Raw genomic sequence first — 24,405 nt, 5'->3', positions numbered from 1 at the left:
CTCAGCATGTGTGGATGCGCGTGCACGTCTGTTATGTCTATCAGACTGTTTGTGTTTCTGCATGTGTGCCTGAGTTTGCATCTGTTACCAGGTGGTTGTGAACCTGTGTGTGTGTGTATGTGTGTGTGTAGTCTGTTTCAACACGCCTGCAACTTGCGGGAATCTTATAATCTGGAGCTGGAACATGTGCTCATGTCTGTGTCTGTCTAGCCCTGCTCCACCTCTCTCTCCATCTTCTTTCTTTTTTCTCTCACTCTCTCTTTTCTCTCACTCTTTGACAGCTCTAATAAGTTCAGTAGATCAGGTTACACCAGTAAATACATGCCAACCTCTCCCCATTTTTCTGTTCTTTTTATAATTCTGTCTTCTTTCTTCTTTCTTTTGCCCATTTCATATAAGTGCTACTATGTCTCACCAACAGACAGTTTCTCATAACAGGCAGTGAGACACAGTGCATGCACGCTCTGTCTCTGCAGGCCTCTCAGGTTGCTGACATTTTCCATTTTTGCGCATATAAAGTAATAATAATAATATTAATGGGTGTGACAGAGCAAGGGTCCATTCACTGCCACTGCCAGTCTCCTATAAATATCCCCCTTCTTCAGGGGAATCCGAGAAGCAGCCGAGACCTTCAGTTTACACAGCTGAGGAGCATGTGGACGAAACCCTCTATTCTCTCTCTTTCCCTCTTTTTCCTCCCTCCCCTCTCCCCTATCCTTGCTCTTCATTTTCCTATCACTTCACCCACTCGGTCTGCTACTGTATATCCTTAACATATTTCAGATTTCTTGCCCCCATGTCTCAGTCTATGACCTTTTCTCAGTTCATCTCTCCTTTCCAGATTAATCTTTCTTTAATTGATTTGTAGTGTCAAGTTGGGCAGAGTTCAGCAGAATATTTTGATCAGATACTCAAAATTATATGCACACATAGCCTACATCAGGACTAAGAGGAAATAGAAAAATATCAGCATATTTATAGGGAGACAGAGACACAAACTCTGATGTACATATCAACTTTAAATCATATTCATGTCAGTGTATTTAGACTGAAATAAAGTGGAATTAGAACTTTCATTTCTTAGTCTTTAGCTCCTCCTAGTGGACTATGGATGCAAGCAAACTTTTTTCCACAGGAGATAACGTCATTTTAAGACTCAATCCGGGTATGCTCTGAGTTTGTCTTGTTGCACATTTTAGGACTGGAATAAACAGAATGTGCAGACAAAAGCTGGTAAAAATCAAAGTAGACAGCTCCAAAGATTTGCACATTTTTAAGACTGAATCACAATCTGCACCTCGAGAAACGAAAGTTAAAAGCAAACCACACACTGTTGTCCTCCAAGTTTACCTCCTGATCATAAAGCCATGTAATAAGTAGCCTACTACAGATATCACGTGACCTGCAGTACCTAAACAGGAAGTGAAACGTCCAGCGTCAAAACCTCCTCACTCTTTAATTCATGGAGTTTTTATTTCTTTGCGCGTCTGTTCGATCTTTTTCTACACGTTTTCTTAAAGTCATTTTATATCGATTATGGCTGATACACTCCAGCCTCAAGCCCAGTGTTGTAGTTTCCAGTGTGTTGTTCATGTATTTATATCACCTGTACTCATTCATCCACTGCATCGGTTTAGCTCGACGGTTTCATCTTACCCTAAAGTTTCCGATCTTCGGACCGCGGGCCGTGGGTTCCGACCGTGGGCGCTGTCCGATGTTTTTTTTTTTCTCTGTCCCTAAATATTTTTTTAAGGTTTCTAGATCTGCTGATAACAATCTGAGAACCACCTGATCACATTTTCAAGTTTTATCTACTCTGTAAGCCCGGATAAGTTCAGTTTACTTAAAAAAAAAAAAAAAGAAAAGAAAAGAAAAGAAAAGAAAAGAAAAGAAAAGAAAAGTGGTTACCTTAAAAAAAAAAAAAGTAATAATTAATTAACTTTTTAAGTACATTTAACTTAAAATATTTTTAATATTTGTAGTTAAATCAATTTAGTGCGTTGAACTCAATTATTTACGTGTGATAACTATGCAAAGCAGCTGATGTTATAAAATATTTTAGGTTAAATGTACTTAAAAAATGCATTAATCATTACTTAATTTTTTTTTCAGTAAGTTAACTCAACTTATCCGGGTTTACAGCGTATAGGGGAAAAGCCTGAGAAGTGAGTAGATTATTATAATATTCAAACTCCTGTAAAATACAATAAATGAACATCAGATTCAGATCAGTTTTATTTGGCAAATCTGACCAAAAAAACAAAAACCAGAAAACAAACACGTTCCTACTGTTTTGATCATACCCTCTTGAATGAGAATATTTCAGAATAGTTCGGGTTAATACACAGTAGTGGTTAGAAAATGAAAGTATGTTGAGGCAGTATGTGTCCAGCAGAAGTCGCTGTGAAAACGTTTAACATGGGTGTCAAATATGGCCCAGTATGATCTCAAGCTGAAATAACTCCCAACTTTTCTTTATGTTTTTAGGTGAAAAGAAAATGACATGCTGAAAATGTTAACAACAGTAAAAAATGTAATAAAATGAACCTGAAATTTCTTAAGAAGAATAAGTGCAATTTTAACAATATTATGCCTCAGATTGTTATTTACAGATGTGCATTAAAACTTACAGACCACAGTTGATCTACAAACACACCAAACATTTAGTAACAGGCAGAGTATTGCTAAAATGGCACTTGTTTTTCTTTAGACATTTCGGGTTGATCATATTTGTTCAAGTTATTCACATTTTTTTGTGAAAGGACATTTTGTAAAAGTAAAAATTTTCATGCAGCCTAATTGTACTTTTTTACACTAAAATAAAGACAAAAATGTGGCATTGTACTTTCTTTATTGGTTATTATGATAATATTTTCCAGGTCAGATCCACTCAAGATGGAACAGGGCTGTATGTGGCCCCTAAATTAAAATGATTTGGACTATCTTCAGTGGAATTTTTGCACTAATTTTTGCACAAATTCTTCAGGACAGTTTTGGCCCACAGGCCGTGGCTCAGGAGGTAGAGTGGGTGGTCCAATAACGGAAGGGTTCGTGTTTCATGTCCTGCTCTGTCCTGTGCTGTTGTGTCCTCGGGCAAGACACTTAACTCACCTTGCCTCCACAGCTACTACTCACACTGGTTTATGAATGTTTGATGGTGGTCGGAGGGGCTGTTGGTGCGGGTTGGCAGCCACGCCACATATGTAGTCTACCACCAGCAGAGAGTGAATGTGTGAGTGAATGAATAATGGATCCATTGTACATGCTTTGACATTTGACATGCATTGTACATGCTTTGAATATGCGTTAATGCATATGCTATATAAATCTAATCCTTTACTATAATTATATGTTTGACACTGCAGATGTAACATTTTGAACATGATTTAGGCCTCAAACTCTTGTCACCCTTTCACTGGAATAAACTTAAAAGGGAGTCATCTGAGGCGTATCAAATGAGATAGGGGATATAGTTTCAGGTGCATGACTGCAACTTCAAACATCAAAATTAGTGTGAGCGTGGCTGTAATGAAGTAGATTTTACAAATATGTGTTTTAAGCAGTGAAAGAATTCACATATGTTATTTGAGTAAAATTACTAAGACCACCCTTTGAAAATATTTAACTGTAAAATGAAAGTTATGCATCCAAAACCCTACTTAGGTTTGCATATACAACTATTATCAGCACAAAAGTACAAGTAGGACTAGTATTTGTGCAGTATGGATTTGACTGACTTTAGTTCTGAATGTATGTGAGCATTTCATTTCAGTGCCATCTATAGCAGTGAAAAAAGTAAAGTAAAAATAGAAAAAAAAAAAAAAAAAAGTAAACATCTACATATGTTTAGGTTCACTGAACATTCATTATATACTATTGGCTAGTTGACTGACTGACTGACTGACTGACTGACTGACTGACTGACTGACTGACTGACTGACTGAAAATATTCACAAGTGTCCAAAAAGATACCAATATCTGCAGATACCCATTTCTGGTTACATAGAGGGAAAGGAGGAGAAAGAAAAAGATACAATGCATCATAATCTATAAAATCATCATAATAATCCTAATAAAAAAGTATCTTTAGACATTTATTTTGACCCTGTATCTCTATTTCTCTCTTTTCAGCTTTGTAGCAACATATATTCAGTTATTCAACTGGGGTTTAAAGTCTAAAATATAGTTTGGAAGGAGGATGTAATCCTTTGGTTTATTACAAACAATCAAAATCAACACATTGGTTTTCACTGGACAGGAAGACTATACAAAACTGTAATCTGAAAAGTAACCTTAGTGATTAGTGTAAAATGTCCCTCTGAGGTAAAGAAGGATAATGGTACACAGTCGCATAAAATGCAAACTAGGAACATTCAAGTGTAGTACAACTGGTATCATTTAAGTGCATCTACCATTGTTTGTTCCTTGGTACAGACGAACAAGATGGCAAGTCTGAGGAACAAGTTATAATAAACCATCGGAACTTTAAAAGTACATGTATTCTACTGTGTATTTGTATAATATGATGTGGCCTAGACATGACATACTGTATTGAAAACAATGTTGTTTTACCTTTACACTAACTTAACTTACCTTTTTTTTTTTTTTTTTGCTTTATTCCATTATATACAACATGCAATATTATCTTTTTTAATCTAGGACATTTATTAGCCTGATGTTACTTTTTAAATTAATAAAATAAAATAAAATAAAATAACAAAAAAACAAAACAAAACAAAACAAAAAAACTGATACACACAATAGCCCTAACATTTGGTCCATGTTGATGAACTCCAGTATTAAAATTCATGTGCATGTATTTGTCAGTGATAAAAAAGAATGAAATACTATTAGAAAACTTTGACAGGGGCCTTGATACCATAGCTATATTCAGAATAGAATAGAATAGAATAGAATAGAATAGAATAGAATAGAATAGAATAGAATAGAATAGAATAGTGGTTAGTAGTGCTGGTTCAGTTTCTAGTTCTTTACATTCTCCACTGAACAAATCCATGATTCCATGGCTTTGAACTATAGCTCTATATAATCTCGCATAAAAAATAAACCAAATGAACTGAAATAAAAACGTATTTTCCCTCCAACTCTATGAACCATGACGATGTAAAACTTAAATATGCTTAATGAATACAGTATCAACACAAACGCTTTGCTAGAAACATCCAACAGATGGCGTACCAAGACCACAGATCAACACAAGACCACCATCCCTCCTGATATTACATGATGGCACCTGAGACCAAGAAGCACCTAAATTAAATGACACGTCCTAATTGGCCAATTAATTAGTTTTAATGCGTTTTGTTTGAAACATATTAAATGCTTTTCTATTTCTTTTAACAGTTAATTACTTTCCCCGCCGTGTGTAAAACCAGACATTTGTTTCCATATGATAAGGTATAATTGCGTCGAGTCGGGGCAATGTGGAGTTTATGAGTTTTTCAAAGTACTTAAACAATACAGAAAAGTGTAATTTTCCACAGTCAGCGTCACACAGTAATGTTTTATTCCAAAATGTATAAAACTTTGGACTGGTAAAAGGGAAAACTCAATTTTTGTGGCTCTTTATGCCTGTTACTGTTTAAAACTTCTAATAATAAGCTCGAACAAGAATAAATAAGGATAATGAGTTTGTTAGTTTGCTTTGTGTTGCTTGGATTCACACATTTTTATGGATCAATAGACTTGTGGATTATAAATCTATAATGATAAAATAGGCTACAATAAGCAATAACTCCATATAATATAATGGGGCCCTTCATAGGTGGGTCTGAATTACTGAGATTGCATTAAGCTTATCTCTTTTCAAACCTGAGTACAATTTATGACTGTACCCAGTAGATGGTGCCACTAGATCGTGAAGGAAATTATTGTGTATTTATGTGCGCTGTTGCACATGGAAGTGGGGGGGGGGGGGGGGGGGTCACACATCAACACCTGTGATACATACATCTATTGTTAGATGCTTCAAAAGTGGAAACATCTGGTCATTAGTATCGAAACACACAGAGAAACAGAAAACTTTCCTTCTATCGCTGCTTTGCATCCTTTACCCACTCAGTGCCACTTGTCCCCCTCTGGCACACACACACTTCACAGTGGAGTAACGGTCACGGTCAGGTGGCTGTTGAGCGGTAGTTCAGAGAAAGTAATGGCCGTCTTTCTGTCGGACAATGGGGTGAGCGAGCCGATAGGGGCGGATGAAACCAGCTTAATGCTCCGTGTAATGCATGTTAATGTAACAGGCACCGAGGGACCGCCGGCCGGAGTGCTTTGGGATTATTTATCACAAAACATTTGTATTCTTCCGTCGGAGAACGGTTGATCCCGGATAGCTGCACACTAATCCCTCACTCCGTTAATTAAAAAGAAGGGTAAAGCAATGGAACTGGTGGTGGTGGTGTTTTTTTTTTCTTTTCCAGAAATGTAATCATTTCTGGAGAAGCTTAACCATCTGCTTGAGGTTAAGTCTGCAAGCAGATTGTGTTTTCTGCTTATTTAAACCTGGGGATTTTAGTTTTTTTCCTGAAAAGGGAGGGTGATGCATTTCAGGGGATTCTTGTTGGAAAGATAGGGACAACTTTGGTTCATAAAGTATAAGAGATCCTTGGTACAATCATTGATTCCATATGATCATATTCAGGTTAAAGAACTACAAAAAGAACTACATATCTATTTTTCTGTGTCTTTGAATCAATAGTCTGTCAACTTTTTGAGTAAAAAGTTGAACCACCATCACGTTTACCATTATATTTTTCTTTCAAATGAAAAAAACAAAACACAAAACACACACACACACAAAACATGGTTGGGTTGCCCATTTATTCTCACAGGATTCGAGCATCACCGCTGTCTTTGACAGAGGAATGGAAACGTCAGTGTAAAAATGCTGCCTCAGGAAAGAGAAATATTTGTTTCTTGTTCTTTCTCTCTCATCTCCCCCTCGCCTTTTTTCTTTTTAGTAGCTAACAAGCCCAATACTGCCCGGGGCTCAAGGCTGTTTCGTCAGTCCCAAGAAGAGACTTTCAGATTTCAAGCCACCGTTTTACATTAGGATGCCACTCGTGTCTGAGACGAGCTCGAATTCACAAAGGCATCCTTTAGTTTCTCTCTCAATCTCTCTCCTCTCTCTGTGGTTCAGTGGTTGTCTAACTGACCAGGATTAACAGCCAAAAGATTAGATCTGAACAAACATGTGCCGCACTCTAAAGAGGCCCGAGTTGTTCTCTTTGTCCTCAGAAAACTACACGATCCCAAACTGTCACGTAGTCCACTCAGATTGAAGAATTTGCAAACATCTCTCAGTGATACACGTGCGCCTTTTTCTGTCATTTCCAAGCAGGAAACACATCACCTGTGGATATTTATCTAATCCCAACTATAATACCTGATTACAGACACGGTTTTATGACATTATGATATTGCTTTTATGTTGATTACGTTTGTACATGTTCAGACCTACTTATGTGAATTAAACTCGTGTATAATGCGTGTGTAATGCGTGTTTGTGAGTGGATCACCAGCTCATGATTGTCGCTGTAATCATTTAAAGCCCTAAGGAAGCACTCATTTAAATATTGATTAAAATACCCTGACCCATCAAAGATTCTTTTTGTAAAGCAAAATTTTGTTGTGATGATTAATGAATAGGACTGTGTTTACCACTCTGGCATTCATCTTCAAAGGGTTTTCATTAAAAAAAAGCATTGTGGCATCCCAGGAGTCCACTGCCATGGCCACTGGCCGATTTACTGGAAAGGCCTCTGTGTGTGTTTGTTTTCCATAGAGCCACGCGTAATGATCAATCGCAGGAATAATAGTTTCAGGTTTTGTGAAGCTATCATGTGGGTTATAATAGATCAAAGTAAATCGCAGCCCTATTATTCTCACGGTCCTGACACCACGGTCACCAAGACAAATCCATGTCCATCCTCATTTGTTAAATGCAGCCTAGAAAACGACACCCACAACACAATTTGTTCCCTAATCCAAATCTGGCTCTGACGTCTGCTGTCAAACTTACGCCTTCTCGTCCATTTAATGGGTCAGAGGAACAGACACGATGATGTGAAAGGGTTAAACGTCTATAGTAATTAGAGTCGCACTTGGCGTCGGCGTCCTCCAATACGGAGCAGCGAGGAGCGGCGTCCACCCCCTCCATCCCTCTCCTCCCTCCTTCCCTCTCTCTCTTACACACACACACTCTCTCTCTTTCTCTCTCTCTCTCTTTCTCTCTCTCTCTCTCTCTCTCTCTCTCTCTCTCTCTCTCTCTCTCTCACACACACACACCCTCACCAGCTCCTCCGAGTGTCTAATACAGTGGAAAATCAAAGCGCAAGCCTCCCCCGTTCACACACCACCGGTGTTGCGCGTGGAGTACAACAGAGAGCGAGTGAGAGAGAGAGAGGGAGAGAGGGAGAGAGTGGTGTTTTCCCTCTCCTCTCGCCTGCCATTCCCTCCACTGAACTCCCCAGTAAAGTTCTCCCTGAACATATGTGTTCAAACGCACATATGAAGACATCTCATCTGGGGAGACTCCGCTTCTGCGTTTCCAGCCAAATGGCCTCATAAGGAGCATGGTGTCTGGCTGAGGTGATTTTTACGCACGGAGCTGACATGGATCACGGACTCTTCAGAGGCAGTTGGCTGCCGGTGACTGGGATGGTTGTGTGCCTCCTTCTCTGTGCGTGTGTAGTGGACCTGGTTCTTGCGCAAATTCGCTACTCAATACCTGAAGAGCTGGAACACGGAGCATTTGTGGGCAACATCGCCGAAGACCTGGGCTTAGATGTGGCCAGGCTGTCAGCTCGTAGATTTCGTATAGTTTCTGGCGCAAAGAAACAATATTTAGAAGTGAACTTGGAGAACGGCATTCTCTTTGTAAACGAAAAGATAGACAGAGAGGAGCTGTGTGAACGAAGTCCCAGCTGTTTCTTACACTTACAAGTGGTCATTGAAAACCCCTTAGAACTGTACAGAGTGGAAGTGGAAATTTTAGATGTAAATGACAACTCTCCTAGTTTCCCGTGGAGCGAGTTTAATCTTGATATCACCGAGTCGGCTGCCCCCGGCTCTTGTTTCCCATTAGAAAGCGCACAGGATCAGGACGTGGGCACCAACTCTCTGCGCTCCTACCAGCTAAGCGCAAACGAACACTTCATCCTAAATATTCAGACGCGTAATGATGGAAGCAAGTTTGCTGAGCTGGTGCTGGATACCCCACTGGACCGAGAGCAGCAGAAAAAGCATGAAATGGTTCTGACTGCTTTGACGGGGGCTCTCCTGAACGGTCTGGGACAGCACTGATAACTATTACAGTGTTAGATGCAAACGATAACGTGCCGGTGTTTGATCGCTCTGTTTACCGGGCGAGTCTGGTGGAAAACGCACCTAGAGGGACACTGGTGCTGAAGTTGAACGCCACAGACCTAGACGAGGGCTCCAATGGGGAGGTGACCTACGCGTTTAGCGGGCACGCACCACTCAAGGTGCGTGAACTGTTCAGTGTGGACCCGTACACGGGTGAAATCCGAGTCAAGGGCGTTGTGGACTATGAGAAAGCCAGTGTGTATGAGCTGTACGTACAGGCGAAAGACAGAGGTCCCTCGGCTGTGGCAGTACACGGTAAAGTACTCGTAGACATTCTGGATGTGAATGACAACGCGCCAGAAGTCATCCTCACATCAGTGTCCACGCCAGTACAGGAGGACGCGCCACCTGGCACGGTGATCGCTGTTATCAGCGTCATGGACAGGGACTCGGGAGAGAACGGGAATGTTGACTGCCAAATTCCAAGCAACGTACCTTTTCAGCTCCACTCATCCTTTAAAAACTATTATACTCTGGTGACAAGCGAGTTTCTAGACAGAGAATCGGTGTCTGAGTACAACATCACCCTCACCGCCCGTGACTTGGGCTCTCCTTCGCTCTCCACCAGGAAAACCATCCTCGTCCAAGTGTCTGACATTAACGACAACCCCCCGCGGTTCTCTCAACCTTCATACACAGTTTATGTGACCGAGAATAATGCCCCGGGCGCTTCCATTTGCTCTGTAACTGCATTCGACCCCGATTCTAACCAGAACGCCTATCTGTCTTACTCTATTCTTGAGGGTCAGATTCAGGGCATGCCGGTGTCCACTTATGTCTCCATCAACTCTGACAACGGCAACATATATGCATTGCGCTCTTTCGATTATGAACAACTTAGAAACTTTCAGATTCTGGTACAAGCGCAGGACGCGGGTTTCCCCCCTCTCGCCAGTAATGTCACAGTGAATGTCTTTGTTTTGGACCAGAATGATAATGCACCTGTTATTATATCTCCGCTGCCCAAAAATGGGACCGTAGCCACGGAGGTGGTTCCGCGGTCGGTAGACGCGGGGTATCTGGTTACAAAAATCACAGCTCTAGACGCAGATGCAGGACAAAACTCCAGACTGTCCTACCAGGTGTTGCAAGCCACAGATCCGGGGCTGTTCAGCGTGGCTCTGTACACGGGAGAAATAAGGACTATTCGCCGGTTAGTGGAAAAAGACGCAACAAGGCAAAGACTGGTAATATTAGTCAAGGACAACGGGCAGCCGCCTCTCTCCGCCACCGTATCTATTGTCCTCACAGTGGTAGACAGCGTACCCGAGTCGCTGTCAGATTTCGGAGACCTCACTCTCAGCCCACAGCCCCCCTCAAACCTCGCTCTCTACTTGATCGTGTCACTGAGCACAATATCTTTAATATTCCTGGTGGCTATTATTGTGCTGGCTGCGGTCAAGTGCTACAAAGACAGAGAGACCCTCAGCGGATACAATCTGCCCCCCTTCGCCTGCTGCTGCTGTGGGGGGTTTCAGCCCGAGCCGCCTCCGGAGGTGTTCAAAAAATCCAACCTGAACCTGCAGATTTCATCCGCAGCTAAAGTGCCCACGAACTGTATGGAGGTGAATGGAAACAGCAGTCTGTCTCAGTCATATTGTTATAAAGTGTGCCTGACTCCTGAATCAGCCAAAAGTGACTTTATGTTTCTAAAGCCGTGCAGCCCAGGCAGCACACCGAGGAACAACGAGGCGAAGAGCGCAGAAAACTCCTGGAACGCGCAAAGCCGGAGTGCATCTGTGAACAACGGAGCAACCACTCCAAATGAGGTAAACCAGTGTCCAAGACAGTGTGTTAAAATCCACAACAAAAGGCACTATTTTTGCAGTTTCTAACAATGCAGACAAGGAGTTTTATCTATGAAGGTCAAATTTAGCCTTTGAACTATAAATACTGAGCAAAAGCTTCTCCTGCCTTGATTATAATTATATTAGACAGAACGTGTTCCATAATTATGACAGCGCTTTATTCTAATTGTACAGCCTTTAGTGATGATTTGTACCCGTGAAATGAAACGAGAAAATGTGAGATGGCATTTTAATTGATATGTTAATCAAAGTGTATAGCTCGTGTCTTGCACGGAGCATATGCCGTGCGCACACCGTGTCTTAACATCTGTATAGGATGAAGTGAAATATCAATTAATGTAGTTCAAGTTAAGAGCTCAGTTTAGTCTTTTCACATTTCATATGAGAGGAAAGCTCTTGATAATTACTTATGAACTTAATTATAGGAGATTGTTGTCTGTGAAATGAATGATCCACTGGCTGACGCACACTTTTCGTGGACACCTTGACCTGCTCAACATCACGTATGCACGAGTTTCAACTAAACCTCAAGGTTATTTACGTGATGGACAAGGTGAATAGACCTTGTTTGCTGAGGATTCAGACGGTTCTTGTGCGACCAGCCGGATCTGCGACACGCCTTCTTATTCTCAAACTAACAATATAGGACAGATAACCTTACTAACTATGCCTCAAGGGCACGGGGACGACTGAACCATTATACTATACACAATGTGGCGTATTCGAACGGGAGGGGCCGGTGGTGGTCCATTATTGATGAAAAATGGCAAATGGCCGGTTTTTTGGGAGACAGGGGAGGACATAGAGAGGGGAGGGGGCAAGGAGAAAAGGGGTGGGGGGGTGGTGGTGGTGGGGGGGTTACAAGGACACGGCTGGACTGAAACGTGGGCCGCCTGTAGATCGGCCTCGGCGTTGTCCTCTGAATGCCACGAGAGAGAGAGAAATGTGGCTTCATATTTGTCGAGTGAGGTGGGGAAGAGGAGGGGTGAAATAAGTAGAGGAAGGAAGGAAACAAGGAGAAGGGGAGTTTATGCAGGCAGGATGTCTCCACCAGTGTTTTCTAATCCTACTAGACAGAGCAGCAGACCGTAAATGTGTGCGTATTGCTCACTGACGTCTCTACGTCTTTAAAATACAAAGGGACAAAGACTCAGAGCTGTGATAACTGATTCCACCAGGCAACAGACTGAGAAATGTCAGCTCGGTTACTGGTACATACACCTCTGGCCACAAGAGGGATTTCGAGGTCACTGTGATTGTTTTGCTGGAGGCTATGATCTTTCATGACAAAGTGCCCTTCCTATAGTTAATTGGTTCCTCCAGTTCACCCGGTGCTATTCAGTCTTAAACAAAAATAATAAAGGATGTGTTTTTGTTTTTTGTTTTTTGTTTTTTTGCATTGCACGGTGCTTGCCCAGACTAAAGCTGAAGGTGAAGCACTCACAGGACAGACGTGTGCACACAGTGTTTATGTTTTTCAACTGTCTTGGTTATGCACATACAGCTGCAAGGATTGCAAACTTTTCAAGGTTCTCTTTGAGAGTTTTAATTAAAAACCTTGCTCGAGGAGCATCAGGCAAATATTAATGTAAAACGATGCATAAAATCAACAAAACAATGACGTGTGTAATTTTCTTAATTTCCTCCCTGGCACGCTTTCCTTTGAAGATTAAAATCATGTTTCGTTTCATCCCGGTGGGGTTCTAATTGGTTTTGTGCATAGTTGGCGAGGAGTGTATTTGGAATACCGATTCTAATAATACGCTTACGTCGCATTCTCATCGTTAACAACTTTAAGTGAATTAATAAAGCGTGGAATCCATAGTATAAGACTCAGACTGAAATAAATATCACTCATCTGTTTTCCATAAAGCCCTCCCACTCCGTCTTATAGGATAAAAGTGACAGGCTGGTGGCAACTGAAGGCAACATAATCTCCACTCTGAAATATGTGTTCTGTAAAAAGTCCACGAGGTGGCAGCCACGCTCCATGATAAGAAAAATCAGATCTCCATTTCAGGGCAAACATGATACAGACTATTTCTCATGTCATTGATAACCTGAGCTGTCCTGAAACACGTGGAAAATAACAGGCGTCATTTGCTTTTTTCCCCAATATTGCTTCAAATAAATGTGTCATGAAGTTGCTATGGATATATGATTTCACTAATAAGTGGCAAATCAATGATGTATTTTTTTCCTCTGCAGCTCAAACAGCCAAACACAGACTGGACTCTTACAAAGAATCAGAACTCCTCCATTAAAAGGTAAGTATCCTCTGAGATTTTCATTACATTGCCAAAGTACTTGATATGTCTTAAAATATGAATATGTCTAAAGTCTAGAGTAATCATATATTGTTTCCTTTTGGTTTTGTCTGCAGTTACAACTCTATCAACATGGATGGAACTCTTATGCGTAAGGCAATGCACGCAGATCCAGAAAACTATGTCACCTCCATGGCACCAGGACAGTACTGGACTTGGGGTACTCACATGAGAGGCATGAAAGGTAAGGGAGACAAACCTAGAGCACCACAAACACATTTACTTAAATCTAGTTCTGTTTTTTTTGGTTGTTTTTCAGGTAATTTACTGATTTAGTCTAACTTCATGAATTATTGTTGTTTTTCTCTTTTAGTGTAACTCATGATTTGAAATAATTTTATTAACATGGCACTTTCCTTTACAAAAGTGCCATGTAAATGAAAGTGAGACTACAGTAGTCAGTCAGTATTATATAATCGAGTAGTTGTTTCTTCTCTCCTCTCTCCTCCAATGTATCACACCACAGATTATAAGATGACCCCTTCAACCAGTGGTGTCCAGTCTCGTCCCTGGACTCCAAGGTGCACACCGCCTCCCCAGCAGCAGCAGCCATCCATCCCCTCTCATCCTCATCCACACCCCCCGCCTGATTACCACCACAATGTGTACATCCCTGGGACGCCATCAGGGTTTTGCACCCTGAGGCCTGCAACGCAAAGAAGTGAGCTGGATGTTCACAACTCCTTCTCCACTTTTGGCAAGAGGAGACGTCTTCAGATGTCACCTCAGGGAGAGGCTGCTATGATAAATAATGACTTGTACAATGACTGACTTTTGAACGACTATCTAAAGGGATGATGAGAATGACAGATAACCTCATAAGAAGTCGGAGGAAATGACTATTTAGTATATAAATAATTGGACAAAAGATTTATTGAATAAAAAGGAAAGGAACTGTGCAAAAAAAAAAAAAAAACCTGCTTTGGCAAAATATTGGAAATAATGTCTGATGGATATTTGGTATTTATGTGACATGCCACTGCGATATGGTTAATGTATGCATTTGCCAATTATTATCATTATTATTATTATTATTATTATTATTATTATTATTATTATTATTATTAGTTAGACAATCAAACTGGAGAAGCAGTTGCCAGTTGTTACATCCAAAATGTACTAAACAGCATTAGCAAATAATGATTTTGCACATCCTTATCAATTTATATTTTTTAGGTTTAATGAAAAAGAAAATTGTTTTTGTATGTTTGTTTGCAGAGCTTGTGTGAATACGACAAATAGTATGATAGTGTTTTTGCAAGCTGCAACATACCGCAGATAACTGTAAAGAAGGGGAAAATTCTCCACACATGTACTGTACACATTTATGAAAATAAAGTATTTTTTTCATAAGAGTCTCCTAATGTTTCTGACTACATGTGTAGCCTCCTGTGGTTGATTAGCTCCTTACATGATACATGAATGTGATCAGAGTTCTACTTGGTCTTACAACATGCATAAACCACTGAGATGTTAGTTTCCTAGATGTATGTTTAATTAGCTCGAGTCAATTATTTTGGGTGGAAAAGTTCCACAGCTACTCTTTACAAGGGCGGAAAGCTTTTCGCCTGGGTAAGCTGTTTTTCACGGTGAGGAATAAACATAGTAAAATGCTAACATATGCTAATTGGAGTGCTTGCATTTCCATTTGCCCGCAGAGAATAGTGAGGTTCATTAACTGAACAAACAGAACCTCCTCTCTCGAAATATCACTTTAATTAAGACCACGAACACGAATACAAGCATCAGGGGAAGGGGGCTCAACTCCAAATGCCATACCTGGATGTGAGCTAAGGGGGCTGTGGCTTCTCTCTCTGTGCCCTTTTACATCTTACTTTTCAGGCAACAGATGAGAGTTGGCCTGTGGCCAGAAATGAGCAGGGTAATTAGGTCGTCGTGTGGCTCAGATTGAAAATAATTCCGTTAATAAGGAAACGGGTGTCCTTAGAGAGTGTTGAGGGGAGCAGAATAACCTTCTGTGCAGTAAGGTGATCCATAGGGACGGCTGAAGGGGCAGCTGTATTTAGGTCAGCTTGGCTTACTTGAAGATGAGTAAGGGATTGAAACAATGTTCCCAAAATAGGAGTTTAGGATTTTGTTGTCTCCGTTAGAACAACTTTAACATGAAAACTTCAAAGTCATTGAACGGATTAAAGTAAAATGAATAATAATCTACCTCTACACCCATAAAACAAACCGACAGGATTGCACACACTGGCTGAAACTGTAATGAGGCTGCGGATTTAATTAGTCACATTTGCAAAAAAAAAAAAAGTGTGGAAGTTACACATGCAGCTAATGTGACATTTAACACACGGAAGCTTCTGTTCCCCCGCGACCCTTCACCACGTCGGTCAGTCACACTGGGAGCTGTCCTTTCACGTGGTGCTGAAAATGCTTTTAACGTGTTTTTTTTTTTTTTTTTTTTTTTTTTTTTTTGCCATCTGCACTCTCACATTTGTCCACCAGAGGGCGCGTACACTACGTATGATAAAACTGATGCTGAAGAACTGTCTTCAACATTATCCCCTCCACGAGGTTAGGACACTTTGGACAGCACTTTTTGGGACCACCCCTAACAAAATACATCGTTTCAAATAATGGTAAAAAATAATTATAAAATAAATAAATTAAAAAAAAAAAAAAAAAGAATTATAACAATAGTTTACACATCTTAGAGCTTAGGTTTAAACAGAACAACAGGGGAAATGACCCTTCAGTTCAGCTTTTCACTCTTATATGTTCTGAAATGAAGTAAAAGTTTTTCTCAGTGGCATAATTATACAATAAACGTCTAGATGACAATCTGTACCTGTATGAGATCTTGTTGTATTTTGTTGATCCATTTGATCCAGCAGAGGGCATCATTGAGTAAGAATCAATGAAAACAACACGGTGTAACGCTAGAAGTAGAAGAATTTTACATTATAACGTGTCAAAGACTGTTGAATAGTCATAACTGGATATTTAAAATAAATAAATAAATACAATTTGAGGAACATATAACAATAGTACATGAGTTCTTCAAGGTATTGTGTATAATGTGTATTATAATATACTGCAGTTGTGTTAGTAATTCTTTTCTTTTCGTTTCGTTTCTTTTCTTTTCTTCTTTTCTTTTCAAAGTATTTCCATGATAAATAAAATGACCATAAACATGAATAAATACATATATGTCTCAAATGCTTGACCAGTATTTTCTTTCTTTCTTTCTTTCTTTCTTTCTTTCTTTCTTTCTTTCTTTCTTTCTTTCTTTCTTTCTTTCTTCTTTCTTTCTTTCTTTCTTTCTTTCTTCTTTCTTTCTTTCTTTCTTTCTTCTTTTCTTTCTTTCTTTCTTTCTTTCTGCTACCAGCAGCCAAGTACTAAACACATACATACATGTCATAATACAAATACACTTTTACTACGGATGCAAAGGAACCCAAACTGCTCTGTCTACTAACGATGGGCAAAAGTCACACTATGTCAGGACATACAGTATCTTAACAATGAATAATAACTGCATGACTACAAGACATCAGTTAATAATTTAGCAAAAAGAAAGTGATATGAGTCATTCAAGGGGCAGGTTACAGAGATCACACAAACCCATTATCCTTACAATCCAAACTGTTAAAATTTAAAGATCTAATAGAATTTGGGACAGCTCAGATATTATTGAAAGCAATAAATAAATAAATACCAAACTATTCATAGAAAGGGAAGGAGGTTATGAATTAAGAGAATAACATAATTTCAAAACTTTAAAAGTGAGAATGACAAGAAGTCTTTTTTTTTTTTTCAATTTGTGGAGTAAAATTATAGAACAGATTGAACGTGGAGCTCAAAGAATGTCCAAATTTCAGCCAATTTAAAAAGAGATATAAAGACATGGTTTCTACATGGTATAAAACTGAAGAAGGTGTTTTAGTGTTACCAGATGGTTACTGTGGTTGTTTTGTTGTTTTTGTTTTTTATGAGTTTCTTGTTGTGTTTATTATGTTTGTTTGATTGCTGTTACTTTGTCTTATTGTTTACTTTATTGTATTCATTTTGTATTGCTTTTAAGGATGAATGTATGTATATATTTATTTCTTTACTTTTCAGGGATATCAATATAGGTGTGTGTGTATGTTTGTGTATGTGAAGATGATAAGTGAGGTTTATTATTTACAAAAGATCCAAGCGACTTGATTTTTCATATACTATGCTGATAGGAAGCTAAAGGATAGAATGTGTGTGTGTGTGTGTGTGTGTGTGTCTGTGTGTGTGTGTGTGTGTGTGTGTGTGTGTGTGTGTGTGTGTGTGTGTGTGTGTGTGTGTGTGTGTGTGTGTGTGTGGAGAAGGGGTGGGATTAAATAAATTATGCTTCCTTCTACTCCTTTTTGAATGTGCGAATGAAATCATATTTTGTTTTCATGTATATGTATTCGTTTTTTTCATGTTTTCTTCCAAACTGTTTTATTTATAAGGACTAAGAATGATTACTTTTATTTTGTTGCATATTCAAAATAGACTAAACTGAACTGAACTGAAGGAATGTTGGCTGTTGACGATCAGAATGTTACGTGTAACATTGCTTGATGTTTGTCAAACATCAAATAATGGTGGAAATGGTTTGACATGATGTGCCAAATTCCAAAATTCCATCACGTATTTGCATAAATTTAATCTAAGAGTTTTACACAGCTCTGAATAATCATCATCTTCTACATCTGCAATAATTTGATCTACAGAACTACAGAGAGATATATAAATTCTGTCAACCAGAATTTATTATTAGAATAATTTCAGTGGAAGTCTATAAGAGTCAAAGCTAAAGCTGACAAACTGATATTCAGGGGAAAAAACAACAACAATATCTTTATCAGAAATAGAAGGTGAGTGAATATTGCTGTATATGTCTATATCTGCTGCTGTTTAACAGGGTGACCTGAGTCTGAACATTTCCACTTCATGTCCAGTGTGTGTCACATGGCGTCACTGTTCACCACAAATACATAATGCTCCTCCATCCTGTAAATCATGACACACCCATTTGAAAGGGTGTAGGACAAAGATTGCAGATTTTGTCTTTTCTTTTTGACATCAGTTTAAGAGATTTTTTTTTAAATAATTTGGTGGACTTAAAGTGACCTATAGCCCAATGTTTTGACGTACTCTGGAGTATTTTTTATGTTTTTTTGAAGACGAAAGGATGCATTTCTGGAACACTGTCTTTATCCTGTGTGCATTATGGCCCACTGCTTTGTCTGTGACGCGGTACTCTATAGCCGAAGAGATGCCAAGAGGCTCTGTTGTGGCTAATCTTGCTGCAGATTTGGGACTGGAGCTCGGAGGTTTGGCGCAACGAGAGGTAAAACTTGACATTTTCCACAACAAAAAATACCTAGACGTTAATAAAAAGACAGGGGAGTTGTATATCGTGGAGAAAATGGACAGGGAATATCTTTGCCCTGCAAAACCTACCTCCTGTTTTCTCAAGCTTGATGTTATCATAGAAAGCCCTTTACGTATATTTAACATTGAGCTTGGTATAACAGATATAAACGACAACGCTCCTCATTTTCGAAGGGACCGGGTAGAACTAGACGTTTCTGAATCTGCAACACCAGGAGAGAGGTTCTCCCTGCCTAATGCTGTGGATCCAGATGTCGGTATTAACACTATAAAAACATACAAACTCAGCGCCAGCGAGCAGTTCACCATAGAAATTCAAACGGGCAGTGATGGAACTCAGTATGTTGATTTAGTCTTGACCAAGTCTTTAGACAGAGAAGAAAAAGCTGTTCATAATTTAATTCTGACTGCTATAGATGGCGGGGTCCCTGTACGCTCTGGAACTGCGAATATTATCGTTAGAGTACAGGATACAAACGATAATCCTCCTCGGTTTGACAAACAGACATATGCAATTAACATGACAGAAAATTCACCCATTGGAACCGTAGTGATGAAACTAAACGCCACAGATCGTGATGAGGGTCTCAATTCAGATATAGTATATTCATTTACGCTTTACACGTCAGAAAAAACGCAAGACGTCTTTGCGCTCAACCAAAACACAGGAGAGATAACCGTAAAGGGAACGATTGACTACGAAGACATGAAATTTTATGAGATGCACATTGACGCCAGGGACAAAGGGGCGCAGCCTTTATTAGGGCAGTGTAAAGTTGTTGTCCACGTGACAGATATGAACGATAACTATCCCGAAATTACCATTCAGTCTGTGAAAAACACAGTGGATGAGAATATCCCGGTAGGTAGTGTCATAGCACTAGTGGATATTAGTGACAGAGACACAGGAGAGAATGGGGAGGTAAGTTTATCCATAAGTAATGACATGCCCTTTATTCTTAATAAGTCCTTAGACAGACCAACGCATTACAAACTTTTAGTGTCTGAACCCTTAGATCGAGAAAAAACCCCAGAATATGATATCATATTGATAGCAACAGATGCAGGAAAACCACCTTTATCCGACAATGAAACTATAACTCTGCATCTTTTAGACGTTAATGACAACGCGCCACAGTTCCCTCAGTCATTTTATACTATACGTGTAATGGAGAATAATGCACCAGGAGCCTTGCTCAGTTCTCTCACTGCGTTTGACCCTGACCTCCATGAAAACCAGTATCTGGTTTATTTCATCCTGGAGAAGGAGATAGCCAACACCTCCATGTCCATGCTGTTCTCCATCAACCCAGAGAACGGGAACCTTTACGCACTGAAAACCTTTGACTATGAGATTGAGAAGGAGTTTCTTTTCCACATTGAGGCCAGAGACTCTGGTTCTCCTCCTCTCAGCAGTAACGTGACTGTCCACATCATCATTGTGGATCAGAACGACAATGCTCCTGTTATTGTGTCTCCGTGGCGAGCCCACGGCTCAGTGGTGGAGGAAAAAATCCCCAGATCCACCGATAAAGGCTCCCTGGTTGCCAAGGTGATAGCCTTGGACATAGACTCGGTGCACAACTCTCGGATTACCTACCAGTTTCTCCAGGTGACTGATGTCAACCTGTTCAGTCTGGACCAATACAACGGAGAGATCCGGACCATGAGGATGTTCAGTTACAGAGATCCACGCCACCAGCAGCTGGTGGTCGTTGCCAAGGACAACGGACAGCCTGCTCTGTCCGCTACAGTCACCATCAAGCTGTCCACAGTGGAGACTGCTGTGAAGGCCTATTCTGACATGACTGAGGTGCCTCTAGAATATGACATCTTCTCAGACCTCAACCTGTATTTGGTCATTGGTCTGGGCTCAGTGTCATTTCTCCTGCTCATCACCATATTGGTCACTATTGTGCTCAAGTGTCAGAAACCCAAGGCCAGTAAAACAGCTCCTCCCTGTAGGAACAGTGTGATCAGTGAGAGGAACTCCACCATCGCAGACTCCACCCTGGTGTCCAACGATGCCTACTGGTACAGTCTGTTTCTAGCAGAGACCAGGAAAGGAAAGCTGGTGGTTAGACAGCCTGTGCCAAAGGGCTCCAGATACATTGTGTCCAGTATACCGAGAAGCACAGGAGTGACTGACACTAGTGACTCTGCAGCTTCTACTCTACAGGTATGAGAACATATGTATTACAATCTAATACAGTAAATGTCTGTCATACCAGTGTTTTTCAATGTAAATCACGCAAGACAGGACTTTCTATTCCTCTGTCTTTTTGTGTTTTTCCAGGTATGATTATCATTTACATACTTATTTTGCGTTACCTAATGCAACAGTGTTTTTAATTTAGAGTGGTTCGTCATTGGGTTACATATGCAAATAAAACTCACGACTGTTATCAGCAATACTAAATTAAATAAAAATAGAATAAAATAAATAAAATAAAATGAATCTTTTCCAGTCTTCGAAGCAAAAATAAAACTGAGCTCATGAATTATAAAGGGTGGCGCTGTTTGTTAAAATGTCGGCCCATGAAAGCCATCATTGTGTATCACTGTCATTTGGGCGGATCATAAACGTGGCGGACAGCTCCGTGGTGCTGAAAATCAACCTAAAACGCGGTCGTGCTTTGTTTTTACCTACATATTTCCAGGACAATTAATTTCTTCATACACATGGAAGAAAATGTTCTAAATCTAAACCCAATTTAACAGAAATGTACAATGTACCAGGTGAAATGCGGTAAGCCCAACATGACAATGGGACAATTGGATAACATGGAGTCTTGTAAGAGGTACGTGCTGCTCGCTTTTCTTTTTATTTTCTGCTTTGTGGATCATATTTCGACTTCAGTGACTCATTATTCAATACCAGAGGAAATGAAAGAAGGATCGGTTGTTGCTAATGTTGCTACCGATTTGAGCCTGGATGTAAAAACACTGACACAGAGGAAGATGCGTCTCGACATCATCTCCAGCAAAAAGTATCTGGATGTGAACAAAGAAACCGGTGAACTCTACATTGTTGAGAAGATAGATAGAGAATACCTTTGTCCATCAAAGTCCGTGATGTCTTGCTATCTCAGATTAGAGGTAATATTAGAAAATCCATTGCGGATCTTTAATATAGAGGTGGAAATTTTAGATATTAATGACAACGCCCCGCAGTTCCGCAGAGACGCCATTCATTTAGATATATCCGAAGCCACGCCAAAAGGAGAGAGATTCTCTCTCAGTAATGCTGTTGACCCCGATGTAGGAATTAATACGGTGAAAACGTACCATTTGAGTGACAGCGAACATTTCAATATCGAGGTTCAGACAGGAAGAGAAGGGTCGAAATTTGCCGATTTGATATTGAAAAGGGCCTTAGACAGAGAACAGCAAGCTGTTCATAACTTAATATTAACTGCTTTGGATGGTGGTACACCCGCTCGATCTGGCACCGCAAGTGTAATTGTGCACGTTATGGACACAAACGATAACGCACCAAAATTTGACCAACCAACCTACGACATAAAAATAATGGAAAATTCTCCTATAGGCAGTCTTGTAGTTCGTCTAAATGCAACAGACTTAGATGAAGGATCAAATTCAGAAATTATATATTCATATAGTCTTTATACTTCTGAAAAAACACAAGAAACATTTATATTAAATCCCTCTACTGGTGAAATTACAGTCAAGGGGGTGTTAAATTATGAAGATTTCAGGATTTATGACATGGAAGTTATAGCAACAGACAAAGGAACTAATAGTTTATCAGGACAGTGTACAATAAAAATTATGGTTGAAGATATGAATGATAACCACCCAGAAATATCTATTAAATCATTTCAGAGTCCAGTCAGTGAAGACATCAAATTAGACACAGTGATAGCAGTAGTTAGTGTCAGTGATAAGGACTCAGGTGATAATGGAGTGGTTGATCTTCACATTCCAGATCATATGCCTTTTAAACTGAGGGAATCCTCTGATAACTATTATGAGTTAGTGGTTTCAGAGCCATTAGACCGTGAGAAGGTTCCAGAATATGACATTACATTCACTGTTACAGACAGAGGTTCTCCTCCTTTATCTGATAATGAAACAATGACTTTAGAGCTGCTGGATGTTAATGATAATGTTCCACAGTTCCCTCAGTCATTTTATACTATACGTGTAATGGAGAATAATGCACCAGGAGCCTTGCTCAGTTCACTCACTGCGTTTGACCCTGACCTCCATGAAAACCAGTATCTAGTTTATTTCATCCTGGAGAAGGAGATAGCCAACACCTCCATGTCCATGCTGTTCTCCATCAATCCAGAGAACGGGAACCTTTACGCACTGAAAACCTTTGACTATGAGATTGAGAAGGAGTTTCTTTTCCACATTGAGGCCAGAGACTCTGGTTCTCCTCCTCTCAGCAGTAACGTGACTGTCCACATCATCATTGTGGATCAGAATGACAATGCTCCTGTTATTGTGTCTCCGTGGCGAGCCCACGGCTCAGTGGTGGAGGAAAAGATCCCCAGATCCACCGATAAAGGCTCCCTGGTTGCCAAGGTGATAGCCTTGGACATAGACTCGGTGCACAACTCTCGGATTACCTACCAGTTTCTCCAGGTGACTGATGCCAACCTGTTCAGTCTGGACCAATACAACGGAGAGATCCGGACCATGAGGATGTTCAGTTACAGAGATCCACGCCACCAGCAGCTGGTGGTTGTTGCCAAGGACAACGGACAGCCTGCTCTGTCCGCTACAGTCACCATCAAGCTGTCCACAGTGGAGACTGCTGTGAAGGCCTACTCTGACATGACTGAGGTGCCTCTAGAATATGACATCTTCTCAGACCTCAACCTGTATTTGGTCATTGGTCTGGGCTCAGTGTCATTTCTCCTGCTCATCACCATATTGGTCACTATTGTGCTCAAGTGTCAGAAACCCAAGGCCAGTAAAACAGCTCCTCCCTGCAGGAACAGTGTGATCAGTGAGAGGAACTCCACCATCGCAGACTCCACTCTGGTGTCCAACGATGCCTACTGGTACAGTCTGTTTCTAGCAGAGACCAGGAAAGGAAAGTTGGTGGTTAGACAGCCTGTGCCAAAGGGCTCCAGATACATTGTGTCCAGTATACCGAGAAGCACAGGAGTGACTGACACTAGTGACTCTGCAGCTTCTACTCTACAGGTATGAATTATATCTTTTATGGTATGAAACAGTAAACATGTTGAATACCCATGTTTTTCATTGGAATAATACCTGACTGTATTCTGCAGCGAGTACTCTTGAGATATGACTTTAATTTGAATGTTTCTTTTATATTACTTAACAGCAATATATTTCAATGTGTCTTTTAAACAGCAGAATAATATGAGTTCAGAATTTTTATCACATAGTCTAAGTCACAAATAGGAACAAAACTTATCATTCTTTTTCGCCCTACTCTTATTTTTAAAACATAAAAATAAATACAGTAAAAGGAATTGCTTTGAATCTTCAATACAAAA

At 40.1% G+C, this 24,405-nt stretch overlaps 3 protein-coding genes across 3 annotated transcripts; all 3 read left to right on the top strand.

The window, feature by feature from the left end:
- Positions 1–8,369: 8,369 nt before the first annotated feature.
- Positions 8,370–14,878, top strand: LOC115427218 (protocadherin-10). Its single transcript, XM_030145706.1, is given in 6 exon segments — positions 8,370–9,286; positions 9,289–10,955; positions 11,046–11,159; positions 13,407–13,465; positions 13,582–13,709; positions 13,992–14,878. Coding segments are annotated over 6 exon segments (2,922 nt in total). The 5' UTR covers positions 8,370–8,637; the 3' UTR covers positions 14,297–14,878.
- A 3,672-nt stretch (positions 14,879–18,550) lies between these two features.
- Positions 18,551–21,092, top strand: pcdhb (protocadherin b). Its single transcript, XM_030144655.1, has one exon. The coding sequence runs from the start codon at positions 18,702–18,704 to the stop codon at positions 21,087–21,089; it is 2,388 nt and encodes a 795-aa protein (XP_030000515.1). The 5' UTR covers positions 18,551–18,701; the 3' UTR covers positions 21,090–21,092.
- A 376-nt stretch (positions 21,093–21,468) lies between these two features.
- Positions 21,469–24,140, top strand: LOC115427295 (protocadherin alpha-C2-like). Its single transcript, XM_030145800.1, has one exon. It carries the CDS (start codon positions 21,635–21,637, stop codon positions 24,089–24,091), a length of 2,457 nt encoding a protein of 818 aa, XP_030001660.1. The 5' UTR covers positions 21,469–21,634; the 3' UTR covers positions 24,092–24,140.
- The last annotated feature ends 265 nt before the right edge of the window (positions 24,141–24,405 follow it).

Source organism: Sphaeramia orbicularis, chromosome 10 (assembly GCF_902148855.1).
Source record: "Sphaeramia orbicularis chromosome 10, fSphaOr1.1, whole genome shotgun sequence".
Classification (NCBI taxonomy): domain Eukaryota; kingdom Metazoa; phylum Chordata; class Actinopteri; order Kurtiformes; family Apogonidae; genus Sphaeramia; species Sphaeramia orbicularis.
This window is presented reverse-complemented; position numbering and strand designations above follow the sequence as displayed.